Raw genomic sequence first — 27,293 nt, 5'->3', positions numbered from 1 at the left:
CTGGGGGAAGAGGGGTTTACAGGGTGCCCCAGAGCTGCTGGCACCTGGCTGGACCAGTCTTCCCTGGCAGGGAGCAAGACCTTTGTTGTGTCCCTGTGCTGAGGCTTGGCACAGGGGAAGGGGGAGCTGGCCTGCGGAAGAGCTTGGGGCTGCAAATGGATGCACTCCTCACCACAGCAGTGCTTGTGGGGTGGGCTGAGACAAACCTTTGCTGGGCTTGTTCCATCTCCCTGCGGGTCTCTGAGGCCTGGGCAGCTGGTGGGAAGGGTGGTCCTCAGCCACCTGCCCCAGCCCAGCCTCTCTCTGGCTTGCTCCCTGTAGCACCAGGATACCTGGATACTTACTGGTCTGGCACAGCACCCATCTGCTTGGGGGGCTGCAAGGGGAAGCACAAGGAGCTGAAGAGGAGCCAGTGTGGAAATGGCAGCTGCTGCTGGCTAGGCTACAAGTCCTTCTGTCGAGGTATAGCCAGAGGGGAAAGACTGTGGGGGTCCTAGGGGTGGCTGCAGGGCTTGGCACAGCCAGGCTGGGGAGGGCAAGTCTTGTGCCATGCGCACATGCATGGAGTCTCTCCAGCAGCCCAGTCCTCTGGCCACAAGGGGATGTAGCCTGGTTATCTGCAGAGCCCGCCCAGCACCCTGGTCCTCACCCAGGACCCACAGCCTTGTCTGGGTGCATCCCATTGGGCTGCCTTTCTGCCGAGCAGGCTGCCCAGGGTGCTAGCCCTGTGCTGCCTGCGGGAACATCCCTGTCCCCAGTGAACTGTGGGCGACCTGAAGCGGACTTCAACTCAGTGGTGTATGGCAATGACTGGTGGGTTGGCTCAGTGGTGCGATACAGCTGCCGGCCTGGATTCCTGCTGCTGGGGGACCCAGCCAGCGCCTGCCAGTCCAACGGTCACTGGACCCCCAAGCCCACCTGCCTCCGTGAGTACTGCTGGGTGTCATGCTGAGCCCGAGGGGGCACTGTGCTTGCATGGTGAGCAGGTGGGAGGGAGGCAGGCATATGTCTGATCTCTCTGTTCCCCCAGCCTGCTGCAGCAGGGCTGTAAAGTTGGTGGGCACCCTATGATGTGCTCTGGCCCTGTTCTTACAGGGATCTGCCTGCGAGGTCGGATCGAGATCAGTGAGCGGGATATTACTGGGAGGTGCTCCTCGTCTTGCAGCAGCCAAGCCCACCTGGGAGCCTTCCTCAACCATGGCTGCATTAAGATCTCAGCCTGTGTCACCAAGCACTCAGGCTGGGCCCGCTGGTTCCTACGCTGTGATGTCTGTGAGTGCAACTGCCACGTCCCATGTGGTGAGTTCTAGTGGAGGCTGCCCACCTTTGGTAAGGGCCTGCCTAACTGTTTTGTGGGAAAGGTTGGCACTGAGAGCTGGGAGCTGCCAAACAGCTCAAAATCTGCTGCTCTTTCTCTTCTTACAGCTTCTTCTGGGTAGAACTGGGCTGTCCAGGGCTATGGTCACTGGCCCCATGCTGAGGGAAGCTTGCACCCTGGGTGTCTGCTTCTTTTTGCCATGCGTCTCCATTGCTGAGCTCCTTCCACAAGCTCCATCCGTCCCAAGCCTATCATCTGAGAGGAGACGTTCTGGACTCTTGCAGGGCTGCCTTCCTGCCTGGCCCCATCCTGTGACTCTCCAGTGGCAGGGGACGCTCTGTGAGGAGCAGGCACTGGGAGCTGCATGTGTTTCCTGCAGCTGGGCTTGGAGATGTTGGTGTCTTGGCCTCCGTTTGCCCGGCTGCTTCCTAGAGAAGACTCATATCCCTTTTTATGGGGGAGGTAGCATGTATACCTGTGTCTGTTGCAGAAGTATCTATCCCATCTGTGCTGCAGGGTGTGATTTCCCCCTGCTAGATATTTCCTGCACATGGGACAGGCCCTGTCCTGGTAGATCTGCCCTCTGTGTTTACTGCAGCTGTCAGGCAGAGCTGGAGTGTGGGACATGCCTGCTATGGCCCTGCCATGGACAGAGCTTGCAGGGCAGAGCAGCCTGACCAGGGCTGCACCACTTATTGCTGAGGAATCAAGTGTCATAGTGGGACAAACTGCCCTACTGCCTCTCTGGGAGAGCTGGGGCCAGGACAGCTAGTTGTGTGGGGGAAGGTCTCAGCTCCCAGGTGCAAAGTCTTTCCCATGGCCTGGTCTGCACCCTGGCTGCAGGTCATGCTCCTTTCAGGTCTACCATCTTGCCCTGAGAGCCCTTTTCCCCAGGCACTTCTCTCCCAGGAGCTTGGGGCCACAGAGACATGGCAGCCAATGCCCTGCAGCCAAGATGGGTAAGAAGAAAAAAGAGGGTTGTCCCAAGTACAGCAGGGGCCCTCTTTTGTCCTGTAGCTGGAGAAAGAGACCTGGGGTGTGAGCCCACAATGATTGCTTCCAGGCACTTGAGAAGGGAGCTGTGGCTGTGGCCTCTCACTGCCTACCATGGGACCTGCATGGCTGCTATTAACGTGGCCATCATGGGCACTACTGTAACCCTATGCTATGCCACCTCTCTTCTCAGGAGTGAGTTTCTGACCAGGGTCCCTTCCCTAAACTCTTTATCCTCCCCACTGGCCCTTCACTTCTCACTGGGGCAATGCTCAGTGGGTTGCATTCATGCTGACGCTGGTACCCAGCTCCAGATGGGAACAGCCTTGTGCTCCCTGGGGACTTCCCTGGCTCCCTCTGAAGCAGGGAATTTTTATTCCCCCAGGGAAGGAGAAGGTGGGCTGGAGCACGTGTGATAGGTTTGCCAGGGGAGCTGGAGGACCAGCAGCACTACCGCGGGCAATTAAAAATATGCTTACAGGAAATCACAGAGGTTTTCCAGTCATGCAAAGAGATTCTGCTCTCTGCTCTGTCCCTGAAGCCCTGGGTATACATGACAGAGCCAGGACAGGCTGCCTTTGCCACTGATACTGTCTTGGACATGGAAGCCACCATAGGGACACAGCTATGGTCAAGGCCACTGTAGAAATGTCCTAGCTGGGGATCAGATGGATGCTGAATGTGCCCATGGCACTGAACACCAAGCCTTTCTGGGCACTTGGCTCCCATCCTTGCTGGCCTTCCACCTTGAAATGACTCCACAGCAGGATGCTGCAGCAGCTGCTGGTTGCTGCATGGCTACCAGCTATGTCTCAGGAGCTCGCAACTCACCCTGGAGCAGTCAAGAAGGAAGGGGCTTTAGTATCAAGGGGGTTCACTCCCAGACCCTGCTTGTGCCCACCTGCAGGGAAGCGGGGCTCTTTTGTGCTACGCAGAGGGGGTCTGGGCTGAGACATGCTAATGGTTAGTGTCCTGGGGATGGGAGTCAGTGTGCTGAATGCAAACTGGATGGGTCCAGCGTGCCTTTTGCTCCATGAGGAGATGACTTAAGACTTCCATATGGATCTTGGCTCCACGACTATCTCCCTGTGCCCTTGCCCTGCTCAGTCTGTGGGCTGCCCTACCCTATAGTCTCTCCTCTGGCTGTATCCTAGTCTGCTAAAGAGTCAATTCACTGCCCTAAGCTCTGTCCCAGCCCAAGGCTGTGGGAGGGGAAAGCTTTCCTTGGCTCAACAGATGGTTTTTTAATTAATACTCTTGTTAGTGCCACTCATTTCCATATGTCTTTCATGTTTATGTGCTGTGGTGGGTGAGAGGTGTGAGTAACAGTGAGGATGGAGCCAGGCATGGTGCTGCAGAGGGATGGCAGGTCCCCCATGATGAGCTATGGAGGGAGTGTGTGCTGGGGGAAAAGCTCTTGCAGGGGGGCACCATCCCATCAGGGTCCTTTGTGGCCAGCTCTAACGCCACCAGCCCTGGCTCTTGATGCTTGGTGTGGGCTCCCTAGGTAGTCCTCTGCATTGCAGCCAGAGTTTCACCCAGCATGTGCCTGCACTGTGGTGGCTGTAGGGTAGCGTGGCCCCTGTCCCAGGTCAGCACAGGGCTGAGTGGGAGCCAGGCGCATCCCAGGCGGGAGTGGACTTAGGGGCTGTTGGGCCCACTGGGTTTTGGGCTGAGGTGGTCACTGCCCCATACGTGATCAGCAGCAGGCAGTGGGGAAGGGTTCTGGGAGGCTGCCGAGTCAGTGCTGGCAAACACCACGATGGTGGGCCGGGGATGCTCAGGACCTTCTGGCTCGCGGGGGAGAGGAAATAGCGCCGGCCCCTTTAAGAGGATTTTTCGCTGCCTGGCAGTGCTGCCTGCCTGGGCAGCCCATCCTGCCGCCCCGACAGGCAGCGGCAGCAGCAGGGACAAAGCCGGCGGAGAGGGGCACCGCCGGGCAGCTGGGCCGGGAGGGCTGCTAGCCACTGCTGGGCTGGGGGCGGAAAGCCCCCCGTCCCGCCCTGCCTGCCGCCCAGCCCATCCCATCCCATCCCAGCCTGCGGAGAAATGGGGAGCAGACCCCAGCTGGGGATCCGCGGGGGCAGCGCCTAGCCCGGGTCCCGGCGCTGAGAACCGGCCGGCTGCCGCGGAGCAGCCCCCTGCCCGGCCGGGGCGCCCGGCGCCGTCCCTCAGCCCCCGCTGCGGGCATCGCCCCTTTGTCTGCGGAGGAGGAGGAGGAGGGAGAGGCGGAGGGCGCTGCGGCGGAGACACGGCTGGGCGCAGAGCGGCGGGGAGAGGAGCTGCCGCACTCGCAGCCTGCCAGGTGAGCCTGCGGGCCCCCCTTCCCCGGGGGAGCCCCCTCCCCTGCCCGGGGCGGCCGAGGATGGAGGGGGGCGGCGGGAAGCCTGGATGAAGGAAGAACATCCTTGGCAAAGCTGCCTTCCCCACCCCTCGTCTCGGGGACGGGCTAAGCCGCGGAGAGCGGCTTGCGAGATTTAGCGTTCCTTGTAACGCCCAGCCGAAGGAGGCAAGGTGAGCCCGAGGGCGCTTTGTGCCCGGGGCCCCCCCGAGCCCCCTGTTCCCGCTGGCCCGCACCCTGGGGCTGCCAACCGCATCCCAGACCCTGCGGCTGCTCAGAGGGGGACCTGAGCGTCGGGTTCCTGCAGCCCTTGCTCCCCACCTTTTCTTCCCCAGGTCTGGGGCTGGCTTTTTTCCAGCCCTGAAACGGATCTGCCTGCAACAGGGAGAGGGCTGGGAAGATCTCAGCGAAGCTCCTTGCAAAGCCTGCTTCCCCTTTCAAGGGATTGTGTATGTGCATTGCAGCTGTAGTGGGGAGCTGCCTGCGCCTCAGCAAAATGTAGGTTAGCAAACCATTAGGGCTCTAGCCTTGGAGGCAAGATGGGTGTTGGGCCCAGCCTGCTCTGGCACAGCTCAGGCTCCTTCTGCTGGTGCCGTGGGGATCCCCAGCCCCCTCCCAGTCTGCGGTGCTGCAGTGGGACCTGGGGTTAGTGTGCTCCCCACCCTGCTTGGCTCAACATCCCCCCCCCAGCACCGCAGAGTCCTCAAGCCAAGTGGGGATGCGGGGAGCTTGGCCGTGCTGCAGCCGGCTGTGAGGAGGACTGCAGGTAGAAGACAGTGCCCAGCAGGAGAGTGTTTGGGCAGGTGTGTGTATTAGCATCATGCGATGGCCCTGGTTAAGTACTGGCCTGGTCTCTGAGGCTGTGCTGGTAAGAGCCAGGAAGGTGAAATGAGCCAAGGGAGGCAGAGAAAGTCTGGCACTAGTGGTGCCCCCTCCCTCTTCTATTAAGTCTGTCCCAGCAAGCTCATGGGGATCCCGGGCACCAGCTGAGGGTCTAATCTAGCCAGGACTGCTCTGCCCCAGGAGCCTGGGTGAGGCATGGCATGCTTTGTCTGAGGAACTGGCTAGAACAGTCTCCTTGCTTGGCACCCCATACCTGTGTCCCCCAAGCCAGGCCCAGGCCAGGGTAATTCCTGGTGACCCCTTAGGGACATCCAAGTACAGCTGCGTGTCCCCCATTGAGGGAAGAACATCAGCTCTCCCACTTCCTATTCTGTACCCACCATCGTGAACAGGAGCAGGGTAGGGAGCCCAGTAGCACTGGGGCTGGGAGAGCTGAACAGCCTCCCAGCTGTGCTGCCAGAGCTGGACCCAACTGCAGAAGGTGCATAAATTATTGACACTGGAGCTGATCAGCTGCTCCATGCCGTGAACCCCTTGGTGCTGGCTTGGCTGCCCTGGCCAGGTCCATCCTTCCATCCAGCTGTGGGTGCCAGACCAGAGCTGGGCAGTATATCACAGGGTAGAGGTGTGCAGTGAGGCCTGAAGCCAGCAGGAAGGGGTGTGAGAGGACTTGCTGTGGGCTGGTCCCTGGCCCTCGTGGTCCCTGGCCTCTGCAGTCCCTGGTCCTGAGAGAGGGGCCCATGATGAGTCAATCCCTGTACGTTTCCTACAGAGCAGCAGGATGGCGGAGAAGGGTATGGATCCCACGTGTGTCTCCATTGCCCTGGAGGACACAGTGTGCCACGCTGGTCCCCCAGACGCCCCGCTCCTCACCACCCACTTGAAGAAGGTGGAGAATCACATCACAGAGGCCCAGAGGTTTTCTCACCTCCCGAAGCGCTCAGCTGTCAACATTGAGTTCATTGACCTCTCCTACTCTGTGCGTGAAGGCTCCTGGTGGAGGAAGAGAGGTAGGAGCTGACAGCTGGGGAAGGGCAGGGGAGGGGACCTGCTGGGCTATTGCACCCCTCTCCCATTCTGTATGCCTTGATCTTACCCAGGGCCTCAGCAGCTCCCTCTGTGCTGGATTCATCACTTTTCTGCCAGTTCCTGCTCCAGGCAGCCCCAGCCTCTGCAAGGACTGTGCTCTCTGCCTGCTGGCAGGAGCTTGTCTCAGCGTGTGGCAGTGGGGCTGCACGCAGGGAGCCACAGCGGGACATGCTAGAGCTGCTCACCCTGCTGTCCCCTGCGGTAGTGGGGGCTGGCTGGGCGGTCGGGCTGGCTGGCCCCATAGTCTGTCGGAGCATGAGGTGCTGTTTGCAGACATGAGGCTGGTAGTCCTTGCTGAGCACCTCTGAGTGGAGGGCAGGCTCATGTCTGACAGCAGTTGCTGCACACCTCTGCCATGCAATGCTGGAGCAAAGCAGATCGCATCCCAGGGAAGCCTTTGGCCAGGGTTGCATGGGGCAGGTGGGGCAGATTTCCTGGTTCAGGGCAGCCAGGGTGGATTAGTTTTCCCGGCACTGTTATTTGGGGTATGAAGGCTGTGTGTGATGTGCCAACAGCAGGAGACCCCAAGGGGTGCCCCAGCTCAGAGCCTGGCAAGAAGAATATGTGTGATTTGCAGGGGATTCCTCCTCCAGCAGCTTCCTGTGCAGCTGCAGCCACAGTACCCTTTCCTGTGTGTGACTCTGGCCGAGAGCTCAGGGAGGGAAAAGGGGAGGCAGATGGCGGCTGGTGGGTGGTAGTCTGCTTTAATTAGCTCTCTCAGTTAATGGGATGCCAATCAGGCAGCCCCATGAGATAGAGGGGGAGCTGATCTGTAGAAGCTGAAGGCAGGCAGGGATGTGCAGGGGCCTGGGGTGAGCAGGCCAAAGGTGCAGGGCTTCTCAGTGGGGTGCCCCGCCAGCCAGGAGCGCTGGATGAGGCCTCTGACCCTGTGTCTTACCAGGCTCTGCAGCTAGGGAAACTGAGGCACTGAAAGACAGTGGGACCAGCCCCGATATCTCCCAGGATGAGGTCTGCCTGTTTGTCTGGGATGCTGAGGACACATCCCAGGAGGAGCCATGGTACAACCATGGGTTCCCCAGGGCAGAGTGTGCTGTAGCACCCAGGAATCCTGGGGACCAGCTGCTTGCCAGTGGGACAGTGCCCTGCAGGGAGGGAAGGGGACCAGAAAGGAGCATGCCGAGGGGCGCTGGGATCCCAGAGCGGCAGTGGGAGGGACTCCTCTCTCCCTCAGGCCAGGTGCAGATAGAGGAGCTGGCAGGGAGCTGCCAGCCACAGCCCCCGGGATCTGGCCGGGCCACCCCACTCTGCTGAAGCAGGAGGTTACTGGCAGTCAATGAACGCAAGTAACCGCTGCGCAAGCTGCAGTGACGCCGACGTGAGCAGCATGCGCGGTGCTGGAGCTGTGTGCGTGGTGCCGGGATGTGCCGGGGGGGGTCTGCCGGGCATGCTTGTTCTGCTGTCATGCACAGCCCCCTGCCCTCCCCTCCCGGGCCTTGCTTCCCCTCTGCCAGCGGGGCCCGCTCCTGGATGCAGGATGCCTGAGTCTCGGGGTGCAGAGGAGGAACCAGGAGCTTGTGGTGCTCCTGGGGACGGACAAGCCAGAGGGGCTGCCCCCCCTAGTGTGGTACTAGGACTGTGAGCTGGTCTGTCCCTAAGGCTTTCCCCAGCCTGTAGGCAGGGAATGGACACATTGCCCTCACCCAACACTAGCTGCCACCACAGGAAGCATGGGGGGCATATTTCCAGCAGGGAGATGCTCAGACCTGATCCACGGTTCGGCATCGTCCTAGCACCCTATATACCATTGCTCTCCTGCCAGGGCTGTGTTTCGGGAGCAGCTCCTAAGAGCTTGAGGCTGTGCCTGTTCCTTCCTCCCAACACATCATGTTCCTTCTGCCAGAAAATGCTAATCAGCTGTGTTTAAAGCAGAGATAATTCCAGGTCTTATTAGCAGTGGCTGCTGCCAGGTATCACAGCATGAATGCCAATGAAGGCAACAGCCAGGCACCCAGCAGGCTTGGGGACTCTGCCTGTCCCATGCTACCCCTCTCCACCAGCCCTAGAGACTGAGATCTGACAATGTACATAGGATCACTGTCACAGCCTGGTAATCATCTTCAACAGCTGCGTGCCCTGACCCAGGGATTTCCATGGTCTTTGCTGTGATCCAGGACATGTGCCTCTTCAGTGCTGGAAATTAGTGGGACCAGCCAAGGACCAGGATCAGGGATCATGCTGGAAATGACAGCTACTCTGGCTATAGCCCTGGTGATGCTGATGGAGACAGTCTCCAGGCACATGCAGCCCCAGGCACAATACACTGAGGTCTTGAGGTCCCCCGGGTGCTGGGGTGGCATCGTGGTCCCTGTAGCACTGCTGCTCTTGAAAGCCAAACCCACGCTGCTCTCTCTCCAGGGTACAAGACTCTCCTCAAATGCCTGTCAGGGAAGTTCTGCCAGCGGGAGCTCATTGGGATCATGGGACCCTCGGGTGCTGGGAAGTCCACACTCATGAACATCCTGGCTGGTTACAGGTGAGGCTGAGGGGAAGCCAGCAGGTCTAGGGGTACAGGGCTGGGGGTCCTGTGCTACATCCCCATGCCTCTTTCCTGTAGGGAGACTGGCATGAAGGGCCAGATCCTGGTGAATGGCCGGCCACGGGACCTCCGTACCTTCCGCAAGATGTCCTGCTACATCATGCAGGACGACATGCTCCTGCCACACCTCACTGTGCTGGAGGCTATGATGGTGAGTGGTGCAGGAGCCAGGCAACCTGCTGGGCTTTGTGGGGCATCCTGTGGACTGTGTCCTTGGGCAGTGAGCCCACAGTGACATCAGGCATTTCCAAGGGCTCTGGGACATAGGAACGACATTCTGTTGTTCTTGCTCCCTTCATCCTGAGCACTGTTCCCAGCCCTTGGCTGGGCAGGGACGGGGCCATGGTGCAGCTGATTCTATTCCCTACATCTCATAGTTGTGTCTCCCTGCCCATCCTCTCCCTGCAGGTCTCTGCTAACCTGAAGCTGAGTGAAAAGCAGGAGGTGAAGAAGGAGCTGGTAAGTGCAGAGGGAGATGGGCCCAGGCCCCCTCACCTCTCCCCAGGATGGGGACAGTAGGGAAGGGAGGGCCCTGAGGGGACCAGGGGATGCCAAGGAGCTCCCAGCAATGGAGGTCTGAAGGGAAGTGGCAGGGATGGGGTGAGGGTCCACGGGAGCCTATGGTGAATGAGGCTGTCTCACAGGTGAACGAGATTCTGACGGCCCTGGGGCTGCTGGAGTGCTCCTACACCCGCACCATCTCGCTCTCGGGGGGCCAACGCAAGCGCCTGGCGATCGCCCTGGAGCTGGTGAACAACCCTCCAGTCATGTTCTTCGACGAGCCCACGAGGTGAGGCTGCAGGGGCCAGGGCTCCCTGGTGCTGCCTGCCCAGGTGGGCTTCCCCTGCCGCGGGACACCAGGGTGGTTGGCACCCTCTGGAGCACAGCAGGGCTGCGAGACCCTGTGAGGGCTGGGACATGGCAGGGCTGGGGCTGCAAAGGGATGCTTTTCTCCATCGACCTGGGAGGGAGGATGCCCACAAGGGGAAGCAACTGGGGGCATCTTTAGAATGTACTTCTCCCTCTCTCAACTCTCCCCTTCTCTCTCTGCTGTCTTTCTTCATCACCCCGTCCTGCATGGCCACAGCGGTCTGGACAGTGCCTCCTGCTTCCAGGTGGTTTCCTTGATGCGGTCTCTGGCTCAGGGTGGACGCACCATCATCTGCACCATCCACCAGCCCAGCGCCAAGCTCTTTGAGATGTTTGACAAGGTTTGGGCTGGGCTAGGGTACAAGATTCTTCAGGGATGCTGGGTCCTTCTGGCCCCAAGACCCAGGAGAGAGACCATGGGAGGGATGGGCTGCAGGCATTTGACCAGGGGCTTGTGTGGCACACAGCCCCGATGGCTGGGGTCTGGCAAGGGTGCCCTGTGTCACCCTAGGACAGGGAGGTGGGTAGAAACAGGTGACAGTGCCCCTGGCTGCTCTGTACCTGCCATATCCTGGCTTTTTCTTGCAGCTGTACATCCTGAGCCAGGGTCAGTGCATCTTCAAAGGCATCGTGACCAACCTCATCCCTTACCTGAAGGGTCTTGGCCTCCACTGCCCCACATACCACAACCCTGCTGACTTCAGTGAGTGCCCTTGCCCCAGCTGGGGCTGTGGTGGGGAGCAGAGGGTGGCAAGGTCTAAACCCAGTGCCCAAGCCCTAAGGGCTGCCCAGCATTCCCCTGCATTCTCCAGGGAGCAGGGCTGCCCATGCCCTTCCTGTTAGGTGCTGACTGGACAGTGCTGCTGTGTGGTAGGGGTTGTGCTCGGCTCCCACCTCCCTGCCCCATGGGGTTATGGTCTGGGCAGGCCAAGCAACGTGATGGCAAGGGGTGGCTCAGCGGTCCTCAGGGGTCTTGTCTTCCTCCACAGTTATCGAGGTGGCCTCAGGAGAGTATGGAGACCTCAACCCCGTCCTGTTCCGTGCCGTCCAGAATGGCATGTGCACCATGGCTGAGAAGAAGAGCAGCCCCGACAAGGCAGATCCATCATGCCCAGCACACTGTGTGACGGTGAGTGGGAAGGAGAGGAGCCTCCCGCAGTGATGGGGAGTGGCAGGTAGCAGGGTGCCCACCCAGGGACACCTCAGTCCCCTCTGCCCCACAGTGCATGGGTATCCTGTGATGACTAGAGCTGCTTGGACACAGTGGGAAGCATGGAGTTGTCCAGCAAGCCTCTGCTTGTCCTGAGCAACAGCTCAGTGCTTGCAGCTGGCAGTGCCTCTTCTCACCAGGGGTGCTCACAAGGGACACCCTGGGAATGTTTGGGTGCCATCCTAGAAGGGAGCTCGTGATGTGAACTTGACCCACGTCCACAACTTGTCCATGGTCTTGCAGGATGTCGACCACATCGAGAGCCACACGTTTGCCACCAGCACTTCAACCCAGTTCTGCATCCTCTTCAAGAGAACCTTTATCTGCATCCTAAGGGACACGGTGAGGGCAAGGGAGGCTCAGCCAGGGCTGAGAGGATGGGGCCTGTCAGTCACTGAGGGTAGAGAAACGGGAGCTGAATGGAGGCTGGAGTGGGGCTTACTCTTGAGGAGCAGGCAGGCTGTCCTCTGTTCTCCTGGGATGCTCATGGGATGTGTCTCTGCCTTGCTGAGCCCCTGTACCCTCTCTGCCCGCAGGTGCTGACCCACCTGCGGTTCATGTCCCACATTTGCATCGGAGTGCTGATTGGGCTGCTCTACCTGCACATTGGGAACGATGCAGGCAAAGTCTTCAACAACACTGGCTTTCTCTTCTTCTCCATGCTCTTCCTCATGTTTGCTGCACTGATGCCCACCATCCTCACCTGTAAGGAGCTCCTCCCCCAACACCCATTTGCTGCTGCCAACCCTTGGGGCAGAGGGGGATACTCCAGCTGTGTGGGAGTGTGTCTGTTGGGTGATGGAGCCAGATGTATTGGACAAAACGGGGGAAATAATACAGGAGAGGAAAAAAATTCAAACGAAGACGGGAAAAACTTCTGGTTGGGTGTATTGCAGCTTTGCCCTTTATTTAATGTTTGGCTATAACGTACTTGTTGGCTGAAAGCAGAATGCGGGAAATTTTTTTTTGCTGAGAAAATGTCTGTAAAGCTGCATTTTCAGCTGCTTCACCTCTCTTTCACTTCCACAAAACGTTTGCCTAAAAACCCCCAGCCAAGCTGACTTTTCCATGCAGAAAGTTCCCACGTCGGTCACTGACTTTTTTCCTTAGTGAAGATTTGAGCACCCGCTCGTAGTGCAGGCAGGAGGCTGTGTGGTATTCTGTGCCAGGGCAGTATCAGATCTGCCTGTACTGGGGCAAGTGGGACTAGGGGCTGGAGCAGCCCAGGCCAGGGTGCTGCTGGCTTCTAACTCCTTGTTCCCATGCAGTCCCCCAGGAGATGTCTGTATTCCTGCGAGAGCACTTGAACTACTGGTACAGCCTGAAAGCCTATTATCTGGCAAAAACCATGGCAGATGTGCCCTTCCAGGTGAGTTTTCAGCTGGGCTAAAGCATGGCCCTGATGCTGATGTGCCATCCTTGGCACAGCCAATTGCCTGGCTACCCCAATACCCCAAGCTGGCCTTTGAGGTGTCCCTACAGCCCTCCATCCCCCTGGGAGGGTCTGTGGGGTGAGGATGGCCATGGGTCCAGCAGAGCAGTCTTTTTGCTTGCCCCTCTTCAGGTGATCTGCCCCATTGCATACTGCAGCATTGTGTACTGGATGACAGGCCAGCCACCTGAAGCCACGCGCTTCCTTCTCTTCTCTGCCCTGGCCACTGCCACGGCCCTGGTTGCCCAGTCCCTTGGACTTCTCATCGGAGCTGCTTCCACTTCCCTACAGGTCAGATGGGGGCCTGACTTTGCCTGTTATGTGGAGATGGGGGGTGAGTTGCAGGGAGTGCCACAACAAGGACAGGTGGAGGGAAGTGTTGCCCATAGACAGGTGTGTGAGTGCCACAGGTGGTGTGCCTGGGGACAGGGACATGACACCCGGTGTCCTCTGCTCCCTAGGTGGCCACCTTTGTGGGACCTGTCACTGCCATCCCTGTACTGCTCTTCTCGGGCTTTTTCGTCAGCTTCAAGACCATACCCACCTACCTGCAGTGGAGTTCCTACGTCTCCTATGTCAGGTGGGACCCCACGCTCTGGCCAGAAGTTCCCTGCCCTGAGCTCCCATGGGTTGGGCAGAGAATGGGACTGCCTGGGGCATGCAGTGACTGTCATTGTGCGCTCTGCCCTAGGTACGGCTTCGAGGGTGTCATTCTCACCATCTATGCCATGGAGCGTGAGGACCTGGAGTGCCTCGAGGAATTCTGCCCTTTCCAAAAACCCATCAAGATCCTACAGGAGCTGGATGTGGAGGAGGCCAAGCTCTACCTGGACTTCCTCATCCTGGGCATCTTCTTCATCATCCTGCGGCTCCTGGCTTACCTGGTCCTCAGGTACAAAGTCAAGTCAGAGAGATAAAATGTTGTTCCCGGGCCCGGCCTGCTGTGAGAGACAGTTCTGCAGGTGGACGCAGTGCTCCTAGCAGGTCCTGGACTGCAGCAGAGGCATCGGTAGGTGCCAGCCAGGCCTGGCTCAGCCGAGAAGGGTTTTGAGACATCTCGGAACTGTTTTAACCTTTCCACACACTCTTCATTGCAAAAGTTTTGTACAGCCCTGGCATGTGTCACCCTCTCCCCCAGGACTGCCGAACCCCATGGAGCTTGGATCCCCTCTTGTCACCCCTGCCCAGCACTGCCCTTCTCTGCCAAACACATTGGGACACTGGGGGCAGTCCCGCGGAGGCAGCTGTCTGCCGAGCAAGGCTGAAAGGAACCAGCTGCTCCAGCCAGGAGGGGAGCAGTGCCCTGGAGCTGCCTGATCCTGGGGCTGAAGCCAGGAAGAGACACCTGCAGAGCGTGGATTGGTAGCGCAGCACGTAGCCCCATTGCTCGCTCTGGCCAGCATGCGTGTCCGTGCTAAGAAGAGCCCAGAGATGCAGTGCGCCAAGTTACACAAGGCTTTAGTGTTTCCTGTCACCATAGCCACAGAAATTGCTGCATCCCCTTTTTATTTCTGCGTAAATCCCCCGGGGTTTTTTTTTCCTTTTTGTTTTTCTTTCTTTTTTTATAAACCCCATCGCTTCCCAGTCTGCATGCAGGTGAAAGGGAGACAGCAGGCAGAGAAAGACTTGGGGGTCTGTCTCAGACTTCTGCTCAGATACCATCCTCAGAGATGGGATCTTCAAACCTGGGGATGTGGCAGGGTCTGTGGGTATGGGACAGTATTCTCAGACCTTAGGGAGTCTCATATTCAGTCCCTGTTGTCTTTGGAGTCCGAGCCAAGAGGATAAAATCGACTAACAGGGAGAGAAGTGACCAGTCCCTTCAGGTGCCACATGGAGTGGGGAGGATTCAGGTTCCCACACCCTGACAGTGCCAGGTGGCTGAAAAGCAATGCTGGGCTCAGCTATGCCATCACTGGAGCCTCTACTGCAGAACTGGCCCTGAGCCCTTCCCTTGCACCATCTCGCTCTGCACTCCTCTTCCCCCAGCACAACTGTGGCTGCCTCAGCAGAGCAGGGAGGATAAGCCTCGCTCAGCACTGACCCTGCAAGGAGGGGATGCAAGCCCCAAGGATACCCAGCTTCATCACTGTGCAGACTTCCCAGGGTAACACTGCACAAGTGGGTCCCACCAGGGCCAGTACTGGAAAACAGGTGAGATGTTGGAGTGGTTTATTTGCATTGGGTGACCCCAACATTGAAAGGACTTTGTGGTTTGTGACTGGTGTCAGGAAAAGGTCCCTTTTGGCAATTGTCTCTGGTGGCTCCTCCAAAGTCACCTGCCTCTCCACACCCCTTGCAGAGGGGAAGGGGAAGGTATTTCAGCACCTTGCTGAGTCTCCAAAGGAAGAGACTTGAGACCAGAGCTGGTGGGGTATCTGCACATGCTGCTGTGCTGGGAGCACAGCATGCTGCTTAGCTACAGAGCACAGGCCTGTCTCTGTGGGTGCGCTGGCACTGGCGTCACAGGGCTGCGCATGGGTCACCCATGCGCATGGGAACCTACTGCTTTTTAGTGAGCATGGACATGGAGAAGGCAGCTTTGCCCCATCCTGGCTTGCTGGGCCCTGGTTCAAGTGCCGTCTGTGAGATGCTGCTGCCGGCACACTGAGCAGCAGGGGATTGCAGGGGAAAATTCCAGGTTTCAGCAAAATCCTTGAAACAACTCTTTGCTTTTACTGGCTCATGTTGGGACTGCTCCACACAGCAGGGTCTGGCTGTCCTGCAGGTGTATGGCAGATGTGTGGCAGCACTGATGCTGGGCACTTAGTAAGGTCAAGTTTCTCCTGCCTGGACAGTATCACTGCAAGGAGCTTGTAGCTATGGGGCTCTCCTGCACAGAGGGCGTGGAAGCAGGACATGCCCTGATGCCCTTTCCATGCTGAGCATTGGGGTTTTCCGCAGGGGCTCTTGTCTTACTGCTGTCCCTTACAAAATTTCACCCTGCTCCTGGATCCTCCTTCACTGACAGCCCTGTGCCATGCTCTGCAATGGAGCCGTACCATCTTGTGGGGCTGCAGTCTCCTGGGCACAATGCTGCCAACTGCAGCTGCGGGGGCACAGTTGAATGGGGAACAGTCCCCACATCTGCTCTGTCACCAGGTGGATGGATGGGTAGGGAGCCAGGGGGATGGTGGAGCAGGCTGTCACCCTTCACCTCACTGTCTGTGTGGCTGATGGGACCAGTGGCCCTCATCTGCCCTGCCCCTGGGCTGTGGCTAGTTAAGCCTTGCCCAGCACAGGGTGTGCACTGCTGGGCTGAGGGTTTTCCCCTGGAAGAATACCAAGTCGGCAAGAAGTGCCAGTGGTGCAGCTTTGCACAGCTCCTGCCTGCTCCCTGGCAGCAGGGACTCTCATGGGTGGGTCCTGCTTCCTGCACACCAGAGGCACTGCTGTCCCCAGCGCTGTGTCCTGCTGCTGTCTGCACCCAGCACGTGGTACCTCCTGAGACACCCCTGTGCCATCACAGCCAGCGCCACCACCACTCCCAGAATGACCAGGATGAGATGGACTAGCGATGGCCCATGGGCGGAGCAGCAGGGGCTACTAGCAGGTGCCTATGGATGCCACTGCCCATGTTTGCACACACAGGGATGCTGCAACAGAAGCCTCTGCTGGCCAGCCTCTGCTGCTTGCAGAGAAACCCCATGGGACAGGCTGCCTGAGCTTGGCATGGCTGGAGGGAGACTGCTGGGGCAGGTAGCTCAACAGGTGGCTGCTCAAACCAGCCTGTCTGGGACGGGGTGACTGCCCAGGATCTCCAGGACAGTTCAGCACAGCCTGGGCCTCCTGTGCTGGAGAGTGCATGGGTTGCAGAATCCCAGCTGACCAGGTATGAGGCCACTGCATGGCGGAGGGCTGGGGCAAGCTCTGGAGACAGAGGATGCCTGTGTCCCTGAGCTGGGCAAGGGTGCTGGGGAGTAGGGTTGTGGGGCAGGTGCCCTTCATCCCCAGGGCCAGGGCAGCAGGAGGCCTGAGGCTCCCTGGAGAAGGGCACCAGCACTCCCAGCGGAGCCCACAAGTGAGTGTGTTGGTATGAAGGGACTGTGAGGAATGAGGGATCTGGGCACCTCGTGGCACAGGGAGCCTGGGTCTGGCAGACCCTGCCTCAGGCAAAAACATCGTAGGTGGTGCCTAAGGGCAAACAGTGCCCAAGGAGTGAACTGAGCCAAGATGCCAGAATGGGCAATCCATTCCTCTCCCTCTCAGCGAGGACAATCCCAGATATGGTGGAAGGCACAGAAGGGACTGAGCACGTTTACGCTGAGCCCTGCAGGCTCGTGTGGCTGGGATGAGCACTTGGGGTTTATTGTGCCTCCACGGCTCAGCTGTCCCCCTGCCCCGCAGCAGCAGGGTGAAAGGGGTTGTCTCTGCCCTGGCACGGCAGAGGGTTGGGGTGCAGCTGCCCGGCTCTGGGGGTCCCTTAATGGAGCAAGGCTGGGCTGCTCCAGCCCACTGGCTAGTGGGCATCTCTCTGGGACAGTCACTTCAGGGCAAGGTAGGCATTGAGCCAGGCTATGGCAGGACCCCTTGGCAATAACACTGGTCCTTTTGTGGTGTGGGGCCAGGGGTGCCTAGGCTGGGTCTTGCCTTGTCCTGAGTGGGTGGGGAGCACCCATGTGTTGGGCTGGCACACAGCAGTGAGGATGCACTTTATCAGAGCAGGGGAGCAGGGCTGTGGGTGCTTCTGGCTGCAGGAATCCCACCAGGGAATGCGTCTGGATAATCATGAGGAGTGTGATGGAGGAGAGCAGGCTTCTCCCCCCCACTTCTTCTCCCATCCTCCCCCCTGCCTTCCCTTGTAATGCACTTTGAATGGATGAGTTTGTGGTTTGGGCTGTGGCTCCAGCTCCCTGGGAACACCGGTTGAACCTCAACCCATCTAAAACTGCTTCAGCCCCTTAGCCTGGCTCCTTCAGCCCACAGGCACGGTTGTATCAGGTACTGCCTTTCCCCCATGCGTGCTGTGAATGCAGGCAGGCACACAGGGGTATGGCCTTTCACCTCCACCCATCTGCAGGCCACCTTTGTCACGTACACAAGAAAAGCAAATACATCATCACCCAGCTCGTGCTAGGGTTTGCTGGAGGGGAGACAGGGCCAGCGCAGGGAGGGGATGGGGCTTGTCCCAGGGTTTCACCCCTCTCTCAAATTAGGCAATAAAACAGTGTTTCATTCCCACTGTGTGTGGACACCATTTGTCCTGTCCCTCTGCCACAGAAGCTCCTGGTGCCACAGGCAGCCTGTGGCTGCCTGGGATATCTTTGTGCATCCTTGCCATGCTGGACCCTGTGGTTTTCTAGCCTTCACCTTGTCCACATGTGCAGTGGGCTGCACATGTGATGCAGGGCAGGGGTGGTCTGTGCAGAGAGGTTGAAACCCATGCTCCCACATGACTGGAGGTGAGCTGCTTTTTTTCCAGGGACCATTTGCCAAAATAAGATGCAGATAACAGCACAAAGGCCAAGGGCCTCTGCTCGCACGGCTGCAGCTCTTCTGTGGTAGCTCTGTGTGGGTGGCATTTGCCTGTGCCCTTGTGCCTTGCTGGGGGAGGCTGCAATGTGGGGTCAGGGCACTGCTGCCCACAGCTGCAGCCTGGCAGGAACTAGGAGGGTGGAGGTGAGCCCCTGGGCTCTGGGAGAAGCACATGGTGGCTGGCAGGGCCCTGATGCTTTTCCAGGCTGTGCCGCACATGCAGGTAAATGCCCCGCAGGGACAGTGTGCCCAGGTTGCAGCTTGCTGCTGGTGGTCAGCAGTGTCCAGAGGGCCCCAGGAGCTGTTGAGCAGGTGGAGGTGTTGCAGCTTATTTCAGTCTTTCTGAGATGCCAGCTGTACTTGTTGGATTTCACACATCAATAAAACTTATATTTATAGTGTAATGCCTGAATGCCTCCCCTCTCTGAGTGGCCAGAGGGCATGCATGCATGCAAGGGGAGATGTGTGTGCCTGGGTACACCAACAAACGTCCCTGCATTGGGGTGTGGAGGCGGGTGCTGGGGGGCAGCACGTGGGGAGGTAGCTGCACACATTGCTGGGCACGGGTGCCAAGTGCGTGCAAAGGCGCGTAGGGACATGTGGGCTCTGTGCAAGCCTTTGGGGTGTGAGTGGGGCCTCCGGCGTTACCAGGGTGCGAACCTTCTGCCCCAGCACCCCTGGTTCAGCACAGCCTGTGGCTGGCTCGGGTAGGCCGGCACTTCCCGGGACAGCACCTAGGGACCGAGCAGAGTGCGTGCAGCCCTGCAGACACCACTGGCTCTGGTCTCAGCACCACCTTACTGGGCTGCCAGAGCAGATCCGCAAGCAGCAAGAGGGTAGGTATACATGTCTCTGTGTGTGCATGTCCACGCACGTGTGTTACACAGTCAGGCAAAACCAGGCGGAGCTGAGCTGCCCTGCCAGCACAGCTTCCTCCGAGCTCTTTTTTCCCTGTGGGGCTGCCGTTGTCCTGCTTTCTGCACCGCGCTGTGTGAGGCGGCGGCAGCTGAGCACGGGGGGACTCCGCTCCGGTGCAGGACTTGTCCGTGCAGGCTCCAGGCAAGGGCACCAGGTGGGGATGCAGAGCCACCCGATGTGTCCGGAGGAAACCTCTCTTTGCAGGTAAGACCCCAGGACCGCCCCCACGCTGCGTCCGTCCCTGTGTCTGGGGGTGTCGTCCCTTGCCGTGGTGCCTGCCGGCCCCCCTGCCGCCTCCCCGCAGCGGGCCGCAGCCGCAACGCTCACCTCGCTCGGCGGAGCTGGCGGCCGCCGTGCGTGGGGCGGGGCGGCGCTGCAGGAAGTTACAGCTGCAGAACAGCCGCCCCCGGAGAGGAGCTGCTTCCCGGGAGAGCGATGGGAGGAGGCGGCTGAGCAGCACACGCTCCCCCCCGCGGGCCTGACGGGCGGCAGGAGCACAGGGAGCCGTGGGCTCAGCCTCCCGGCGAGGAGTCCTGCTGGAGGTAACCCCGCCGCTTTCGGCACGACCCTCGCCCTTGCCTTGCTCGGCGGCAGCCTCACCATTGCCGTGGGTTCCAGGACCGCCGCGCCGCCAGGGCCTCGGCCACGGTGTCCTCCCGGACGGGGAAGCAGGGAGGCGGGAGGCCGCGGTAGCCAGAGGGGAGGGCGTGCGGGCCAGGCGTGCACCAGGGGTCCCTGGAGGGGGACCGCAGCAGGCGGGCGGCGCGGCCCGCCGCTTGGCAGCGTGCGCTGGGCGGCAGAGGGGGGCGGGCGGGGGCGCGTCGGGGTTCGCTTTGCTGCAGAGGCCTCGAGGCCAGGGCACGCAGGTTCAAGGTCAGCGCCGCTGCCCCCCACGCCCGTACCTCAGTTTCCTCGGCTGGATAACACGACGACGCGCTGGAAAAAGCCCAGTCTGTGGGAGGTGTGAGCAAGCTATCGCCCTTCTCGTCCTCTCATGGGGGGCAAGTGCAGAGGGATTTCCACGCTGTCCCTTGCTGTCTGCTGGATTTGCTTACACTCTGCCCCCCTCCCGTGCCCCTTGCCTCATTTTTTTTATCAGGATGTCGGGGGCTGCGAGCGCAACCCGTGTTCCTGAAGGACCACCCTGCCGAGCTGGGGCGGCAGCCTGAGTCAGCGCCGGCACAGCCGGTTCTGCCGGACAGGACCGTACCGGGGCTGCTGCGCCACGTCCCTGCGGAGCAAAGCCGGCAACCCCGTCCTGCTCGGCTCTGCAGAGCCGGGCGTTTGTGGGGCAGCTGCCTGAGCGCCGCGGCGCTGCTGAGCCCATCTTGTCCGCCTCTGGAGACGGGCGCTTTGCCTGGGAAAAATCACCCTGTGCCTGGCTGGACCCGGTGCAGCCCCGAGGGGACCAGCTGAGTCCCCGCCGCCCCTGCCAACCTGTACTGCTGGCTGCAGCCTCCCCGGCTGCTTTAAATGGGAGGAGGCCGAGCTCAATATCCCTGTGTGCTGCAGCCGCCTCGGCTTGGCAGGCCCGGTGAGAGGGCTCAGCGGCTGCCAAGGACACGGCAAGGGCTGCCTGCCGGGGAACGGTGCTCCTCGGCAGGGCCAGCCACCACAGGGCAGCCCCGGGGCACGCTGGTGCTGGACTGGACTGGGGGAAGCCACCATGCACGTGGATCAGCTTTATTTTCTCCCTTTCTGAAGCCTCCCCCCTGCCCCCCGCTGTTTCCTCTCTCCCGGCTGCAGCTCCTGGTTTTACCATATTTCGTGGCAGTTTGGGGAGGACGGTTGGTTTATTCTAACATAATGGCCCAAAATTTCAAGCCCAGAAGCCTGCCCTCTCCCCAGCACTTTTGTTCTCTGTGTTATGATAGTTGTTATAGATACACCATTACAGTCAAGTCTAGGTTAGTGACTTTCAGCTGCTAACAGGGAAGAGATCATCCCCTGCCCCTTGTGCCTGCAGTGAATTAGGTGGCTGGTCCCAACAGAGGCTGGGGTGGGTGGGGGTGGGTTTGAAAGCCAGCAGGATTGTCTGTCAGGGTGAGGACCTCCTCAGGGCCCTGCTTTGCTGCTGTCTTGGCTGCAACTCCCTGGTGATGCCCAGGTAGGTATGTAAAAGGTGCTAGATGGGGAGTCTGAGGCAACATGTGCTTCTGTCAGCTCAGCTGTGCTCCAGCTGCCCTGCCATCCGGCTCACTGCTGCTCCCCATGGCTGGTGGGTTTGTGGGGCCGGATGTGGGAGCAGGTCGTTCCTGATCCAGGCATCCCTGGGCTGGGGTGAGGGTAGGTACAGCCTCAGGCTGCAAAGCTGGGCTGGAGCAGGGAACTGGCAGGTCCGGGCACGCAGCCTGCCTCATGGGCTGTCCCCTCTCTTTAAGGCAGAGGATGTCGCGGGCCATGCAGTGCCAGAGCTGCCTGCCCTTGGGCAGCTGGATGCAGCTGCGTCGATCCCTGCCAGGGAGCAGGGGGACCCGGAGTGTGTATCTGTGTGCTGCTTCAGTGCCAGGTGAGCTGGGCTCCGTGCCTGTAGGACTGTGACCCTGAATCTGTCCTGCCACCAGGGAAGCCCTGTCCCTGGTGGACATGTCTCCCCAGCTGCACAGTGGAGCTTGTGCAGTCTGTGGGTCGCACCTAGCAAGATGTGAAGCCAGTGAGCTTAGCGGTATTAGCTCTGCTAAGCTGGAGAAGGCCATCCCTGATGGTGTGTGTTCTTTTTCCTCCCAGGCACTTCAGGCAGTTACTTCCTCAGGAAGAGCCTTCACATAAGTGGTATCTCCCTCCCCAGGTACAGTGCCACACAGCTGGGACCTGGCCCGTTCTGCCCTGTGGCTGTTCACCACAGGACCTGGGTGGCTGAGCTGGGTGACTGGGGACCACTGGGGTTCTGTGGGCAGAGATGCTGCTTTGCCTCCACCTAGAAAACAACCCAGACCCAACTCCCTGTCTATTCTGAATTCAGCCCAACTTCTCTGCCTCACCACGGGTTTGCTGGGGACGCACAACACATGACTTGCTGACCTGCCTTCAGTTCCCAGCCATGCCCTTGCCCCATCTCTGCGCTCTCCAGTGGTGCAGGGGAAGGGAGGGGTGAGCTGGCTCTACTCAGCACTTCCAAGAGCAGTCACCTGTGATCTGCCCGCCCTGCCCCAGGCAGAGCTTGGAGCTGCTAGCCCCTGGCTCTCCTCGTGGCACTCTCCCTCCTCTTGCAGGGGCTGTGTTAGCTACCAGGGAGGGTCCCAGGAGCGTTCTGTCCAGCCCAGCTCCTCTCGCCACGGCCTGTCCCACCTGAGGAATGTGGCCTCTTCTGGTAAGCTTGCAGCCCTACACCAAAGAGGAGGGAGGGTCTTACACAGTGGGTTGGGGGCAGTTGCTGTCCTGGGCAGTGTGAGGGTTAGCAGGAACTAGGTTCTGTCTTCTCTGCAGTTACCTCACTGCAGTGGCTTGGGGCAGGCAACTTCCCCAGTCACCTGCTAGTGTGAAGCCCTTGTCTTGTCGAGCACCTTCCTCTTCCCAGATGCCATCAAGAAACACCAGAAGAGCCTGTCTGCATGGTTCAGCCACCAGCCCAATGAAGAGAGGCAGTTCGGCCCTTCCTTCTCACTGGATGCAGTTCATGTGGACCCAGTGATCCGAGAGAGCTCCCTGGAGGAGATCCTGAAGCCCTCGCCCGACCTAACCATCCAGAACCAGCTCCAGCAGCCCCGCAGACAGGTTATCAGCCTCCAGAACCTTTTTGATGTGGATGCCTGTGGGCGGCAGGTGAAGAACGTGGTGCTTTATGGCACCGTGGGCACAGGGAAGAGCACCCTCATCAAGAAGATGGTGGTGGACTGGTGCCACGGTCGCCTACCCCGCTTTGAGCTGGTCATCCCCTTCTCCTGTGAGGATCTGTCCCATAGTCATGCCTCCATCTCCCTGCGGCGCCTCATAACCAAGAAGTACCAGCACCTCCGGGATGTGGTGCCGATGCTGGGTGCTTCCAACCTCAAGGTACTTTTCATCCTCAACGGCCTGGAGCGCCTCAACTTGGACTTCCGGCTGGCTGGCACCGAGCTGTGCTGTGACCCCAATGAGCCTGTGCCTCCCTCTGCCATCGTAGTCAACTTGCTGCGAAAATACCTCCTGCCAGAGGTCAGTGTCTCCCTCCAGCTCCTTCATGCTGGAGAAAGGCCAGGGGTGAGCTCTGGGGCATTGCAGGCATGGCTGTTTTGCTAACTGCTTGCAGTCCAGCTTGGCTGTGAGTGAACAGGCAGACTCCATTTCTGGAGGGACTCACCAAGGTGGCCTCGTGCCACTAGTACTGGTTTGTCTCTGCAGGATCTTTGGGGAGGCGTGGTAAGGCAGAGAAGGCAGTCTGCTGGGCTGTGGTCTTTCAGACTCAATATGTATCTAGCAGGGGATGGGGAAAGCTCTTCTGTCCCCTCTGCCTGGGTCAGATTTGAACCAATGCCCTTTGGGCAGCAGCTTCTTGAACCCCAGCCCCTGGGTGGTGCAATCCTAGTGCACCTATATGTGGGTTATGCACTTGGCACCCTGCTGAGCTTAGATCAAAGCCACAGAGGGAGCACCTGTAAACTCACCCAGCCCTCTGCTTCCAGGCCAGCATCATCGTCACCACGCGCCCATCGGCGGTGCGCCGGATCCCTGGTAAATATGTGGGCCGCTACGCTGAGATCTGTGGCTTCTCTGACACCAACCTGCAGAAACTGTACTTCCAGATGCGTCTCAGCCAGCCTGGCTGCAGTGGAGAGGACAGTGTGGGTAGCAGCTCAGGTGAGCAGGAAAACTTGGTGGAGATGTTGTCGAGGAACTTGGAGCGCCACAACCAAATAGCCGCTGCCTGCTTCTTGCCCTCTTACTGCTGGCTGGTGTGCACCACACTGCACTTCCTCTACTTCACTAGGACAGTGCCTCCCAGCCAGACCCTGACTGGCATCTATACCAGCTTCCTGAGGCTGAACTTCAGCGGGGAGGTGCTGGACAGCACTGACCCCACCAACATCTCCATGATGAAGTATGTGGCCAAGATGGTGGGTAAGCTAGCCTATGAAGGGGTGATGTCCCGCAAGACCTGCTTCTCAGAGGATGACCTGCAGCAGTGCTTTGAGGTGGAGATGAAGACTGAAAGTGAGCTCAACCTTCTGGAGGTCTTCCGCAGCGACGTCTTCCGTTTCTTCCTCACTCCATGTGTGCAGCCAGGCAAAGAACACACCTTTGTCTTCACCATCCCTGCTATGCAAGAGTATCTGGCAGCCCTGTATGTGGTGCTGGGTGAGAAGAAGACCCTGGCACAGAAAGTGGGGAAGGAACTGTCAGAGATCATTGGGAAGGTGAGTGAAGATGTCGCTGTCGTTCTCAGTATCATCTCTAAGGTGCTGCCCTTGCGCTTCCTGCCAGTGCTCTTCAACCTGCTCAAAATATTCCCTCGCTACTTCTCCCGGCTGAGCGGTAAGGACCGGGATGCTATTGCCCACACCATGGCAGAGGAGCTATTCAAAGAGGAGGACTACTACAACGATGATGTCTTGGACCAGATCAATTCCAGCATCCTGGGTGTGGAGGGCCCCATGCGCCACCCTGACGAGGCCCCTGATGATGAGGTCTTTGAGCTCTTCCCCATCTTCATGGGTGGGATACTGTCCCGCCGTAACCGCGCCATCCTGGAGCAGCTGGGCTGCTCTATAAAGAACCTGGCAGCCTTTGAGATCGCCAAGGCCATGAAGAAGACAGTCATCAGGAACAGCCGCAAGGGGCTGCCGCCGTCCGAGCTGATGGACTACCTCTTCTTCCTGCATGAATTCCAGAATGAGCGCTTCACAGCTGAGGCCATCCGCTCTCTCCGGACAGTCAACCTCTCATCTGTCAAGATGACCCCTCTGAAGTGCTCTGTGCTGGCATCTGTTATGGGCACCACATGCCACGAGGTGGAGGAGCTGAACCTGTCCTCCTGCAACCTTGACACGAGCAGCTTGAGGATCCTCTTCCCTGTCCTGCTGCGCTGCAAAGCTCTCCAGTGAGTACCGCTCTCTTCTGCCCTTTGGCTGTGCTCAAAAATTGAGCTATCCCTTACCTCTGCCCATCACAGGGATACACTAGGAGCCCAAGTAAGGCAAAGGCAGGGAAGGGCATGCATGCCCTTGTTTATCCTCAGCGCAGACTTGGGGACTACAGATTCCAACATGCAACACTCCTTGAGCAGCCTTGCCAGGGCACTGCATGCTGCGATTTGCAGTTGCATCACACCCTCCTATAGGACTCTGGGCAGCTCTCCGGCATCTGGTACCACAGGCTGGGCTACCAGATCCTCTGGCACACCCAGGTCCCTTCCACTGCTTGGCCCCCTGGAGCCACCCAGCATCATTGTGTAGCTGCTGCTACTACTGACTCCGAACAGGAGATACACAGCCCAAGTGTGGGAGTCTGGGCCGCGCAAAGGGATGGGTTCTGTTCCAGTCCATTTGTGGAACTGTAGTCTTCCTGTCGCCTAGGGGATGGCAAGCTGTGCTCTGCAGAGGTGGACTCGGCTGTGTAGTGGAGCTATGCAGCACTTCCTTCCTCCACATGCTCAGAAGGGCTTGAAGTGGTCCTGATCCCTCAGACCTTCACCCACCCCCTGCAGACCCTGCACCTGCTCCCCGTCCTTTGCTTCTCCTAGCACTGGCTCTGTTGGCTGATGCTGCCCAAGCTCTGGTGCAGTTTTAGTGTGCTCGGTTTTGGAGGGGAAGCTTGTGTGGCCATGTCTGGGGAGCCCACGTAGGATGGTGATGGGGTGGGCCAGGGAAAATGGAGAGAGCAGAGTTGCCAGCCCCACAGGTAGCAGCCATTTCGGTCCTGCCACCGTCATGTCTTGCTTTGCATCAGCCTGCAGCTCAACAGCCTGGGCTCTGACGCCTGCAAGGAAATCCGTGACCTGCTCCTGCATGACAAGTGTGTGGTGAGCAACCTGCGGTGAGTACTGCCTCTGTCCTTGCATGAATCTGTCTCTGCTGCTCACCTTGTGCCCTGGCCCTGGGCCCCCTGCCCAGCCTTGCCACTGCCCTGAACTCTTGTGTCCACAGGCTGGGAAACAACCCCGTGGGTGAGCAGGGCGCACAATACCTGGCTGAGGCACTGGCAGGCAACCACTCGCTGACCTATTTGTCCCTGCTGCACACTGCACTGGGGGACCGGGGTGCCGAAGTGATTGCTCAGCACCTGGCCAAGAACCAGCACCTCCAGGAGCTCAACCTGGGCTACAACTCCCTGACTGACACAGCCGCCCTGCATGTGGTGGAGGTGGCCAAAAAGCACACAACGCTGGACAAAGTGCAGTGAGTTCACTCTGCCCCATCTCTTCCCTCTTGCAGGCAATGCGTCTAACTGCGTGTCCCTCCCGATGGTGGCAAGTGGGGAGTCCCACTCAGCCTCTGTGTCTTGCCCACAGCCCTCACAGTGTCTCCCATTCCTTTTTTTCTCAACCCACAGTCTGTACTTCAATGACATCAGTGAGGACGGCAAGCAGGCACTTCACAGCCTGCGCATGGACCGGGATGGCGTTAGAGCGCTAGTCTTCCTTACAGCAGGCACCGACGTCTCTGAATACTGGTCCAACATCCTGAACGTGGTGCAGAAGAACCTGCCTTTCTGGGACCGTGAGCGGGTTCGGCAGCACCTTGCCCTGATCCTCCAGGATCTGGAGAGCAGCCGGAGACAGACTGCCAACCCCTGGAGGAAAGCCAAGTTCCTACGAGTTGAGAATGAGGTCAAGAAGATGCTGGGGAAACTGCAGTATGGGACCCTCTAACCTGCTGTTCATCCACCCAGCCAGGGAGGGAGCAGTGCTGCTGGGGAGGAAACACTGGAATGTGCCCAGGCAGCACATCCCCTGCGCCCTTATCCACGTGGAGATGCCTAGTGGTCAGGTGCTACCAAGGCTGTCAAAGGTGCTGTGTATGTGTGGCTCAGCCCTCATCTGCGGGCAAGGCTGAAGTGTGGGAGAACTGTACAGAGACCAGTCCAGGAGCAAACAGGACTTGTCCTTCTGGGCTTGTAGAGACCCAGCCCCTGCACCCTGGCTACTGCTGGCCCATCCACAAGTCACAGCAGCGGCAGAGGGGCAGGACTCAGGCTTGCTTGTGAAACCTTTGGTGGCATTAAAGTGCACCACTTTGTTTCCACTGAAGCACACTAGTGCCAAGATTTGATCTTCTCTCCGGGCCTTCCTGGGGGAGGAATGCAGAGGCGCTGGTGCAGCTGTCCCTCCAG

At 59.2% G+C, this 27,293-nt stretch overlaps 2 protein-coding genes across 4 annotated transcripts; both read left to right on the top strand.

Moving 5' to 3' along the window:
* The first annotated feature begins 240 nt into the window (after positions 1-240).
* On the top strand, positions 241-14,193 carry ABCG4 (ATP binding cassette subfamily G member 4). Its single transcript, XM_064470953.1, has 18 exons — positions 241-462; positions 759-926; positions 1,096-1,299; positions 1,426-4,616; positions 6,268-6,505; positions 8,961-9,078; positions 9,160-9,292; positions 9,550-9,600; positions 9,786-9,931; positions 10,229-10,352; positions 10,600-10,714; positions 11,001-11,140; positions 11,465-11,563; positions 11,758-11,926; positions 12,490-12,590; positions 12,786-12,944; positions 13,115-13,233; positions 13,345-14,193. The coding sequence occupies exons 4-18, from the start codon at positions 4,074-4,076 to the stop codon at positions 13,568-13,570; spliced, it is 2,481 nt and encodes an 826-aa protein (XP_064327023.1). The 5' UTR covers positions 241-462; positions 759-926; positions 1,096-1,299; positions 1,426-4,073; the 3' UTR covers positions 13,571-14,193.
* Positions 14,194-19,176: 4,983 nt separating this feature from the next.
* NLRX1 (NLR family member X1) lies at positions 19,177-27,210 on the top strand. Of its 3 annotated transcripts, none has more exons than XM_064470948.1 (9): positions 19,177-19,250; positions 21,428-21,555; positions 21,774-21,834; positions 22,259-22,356; positions 22,564-23,180; positions 23,648-25,062; positions 25,911-25,997; positions 26,108-26,359; positions 26,514-27,210. In XM_064470948.1, the coding sequence occupies exons 1-9, from the start codon at positions 19,207-19,209 to the stop codon at positions 26,830-26,832; spliced, it is 3,021 nt and encodes a 1,006-aa protein (XP_064327018.1). In that variant the 5' UTR covers positions 19,177-19,206; the 3' UTR covers positions 26,833-27,210. The 3 variants fall into 3 exon arrangements, with proteins under 3 accessions (XP_064327018.1, XP_064327020.1, XP_064327019.1); XM_064470950.1 differs by lacking the exon at positions 19,177-19,250 and adding an exon at positions 19,419-19,588; XM_064470949.1 differs by lacking the exon at positions 19,177-19,250 and adding an exon at positions 19,419-19,588 and having other exon boundaries at positions 20,146-21,555.
* The last annotated feature ends 83 nt before the right edge of the window (positions 27,211-27,293 follow it).

The sequence above is a fragment of the Phalacrocorax carbo genome, chromosome 21, assembly GCF_963921805.1.
Source record: "Phalacrocorax carbo chromosome 21, bPhaCar2.1, whole genome shotgun sequence".
NCBI lineage: Eukaryota > Metazoa > Chordata > Aves > Suliformes > Phalacrocoracidae > Phalacrocorax > Phalacrocorax carbo.
The sequence above is the reverse complement of the archived record's forward strand: the minus strand, read 5'-3'. Positions and strand labels throughout refer to the sequence as shown.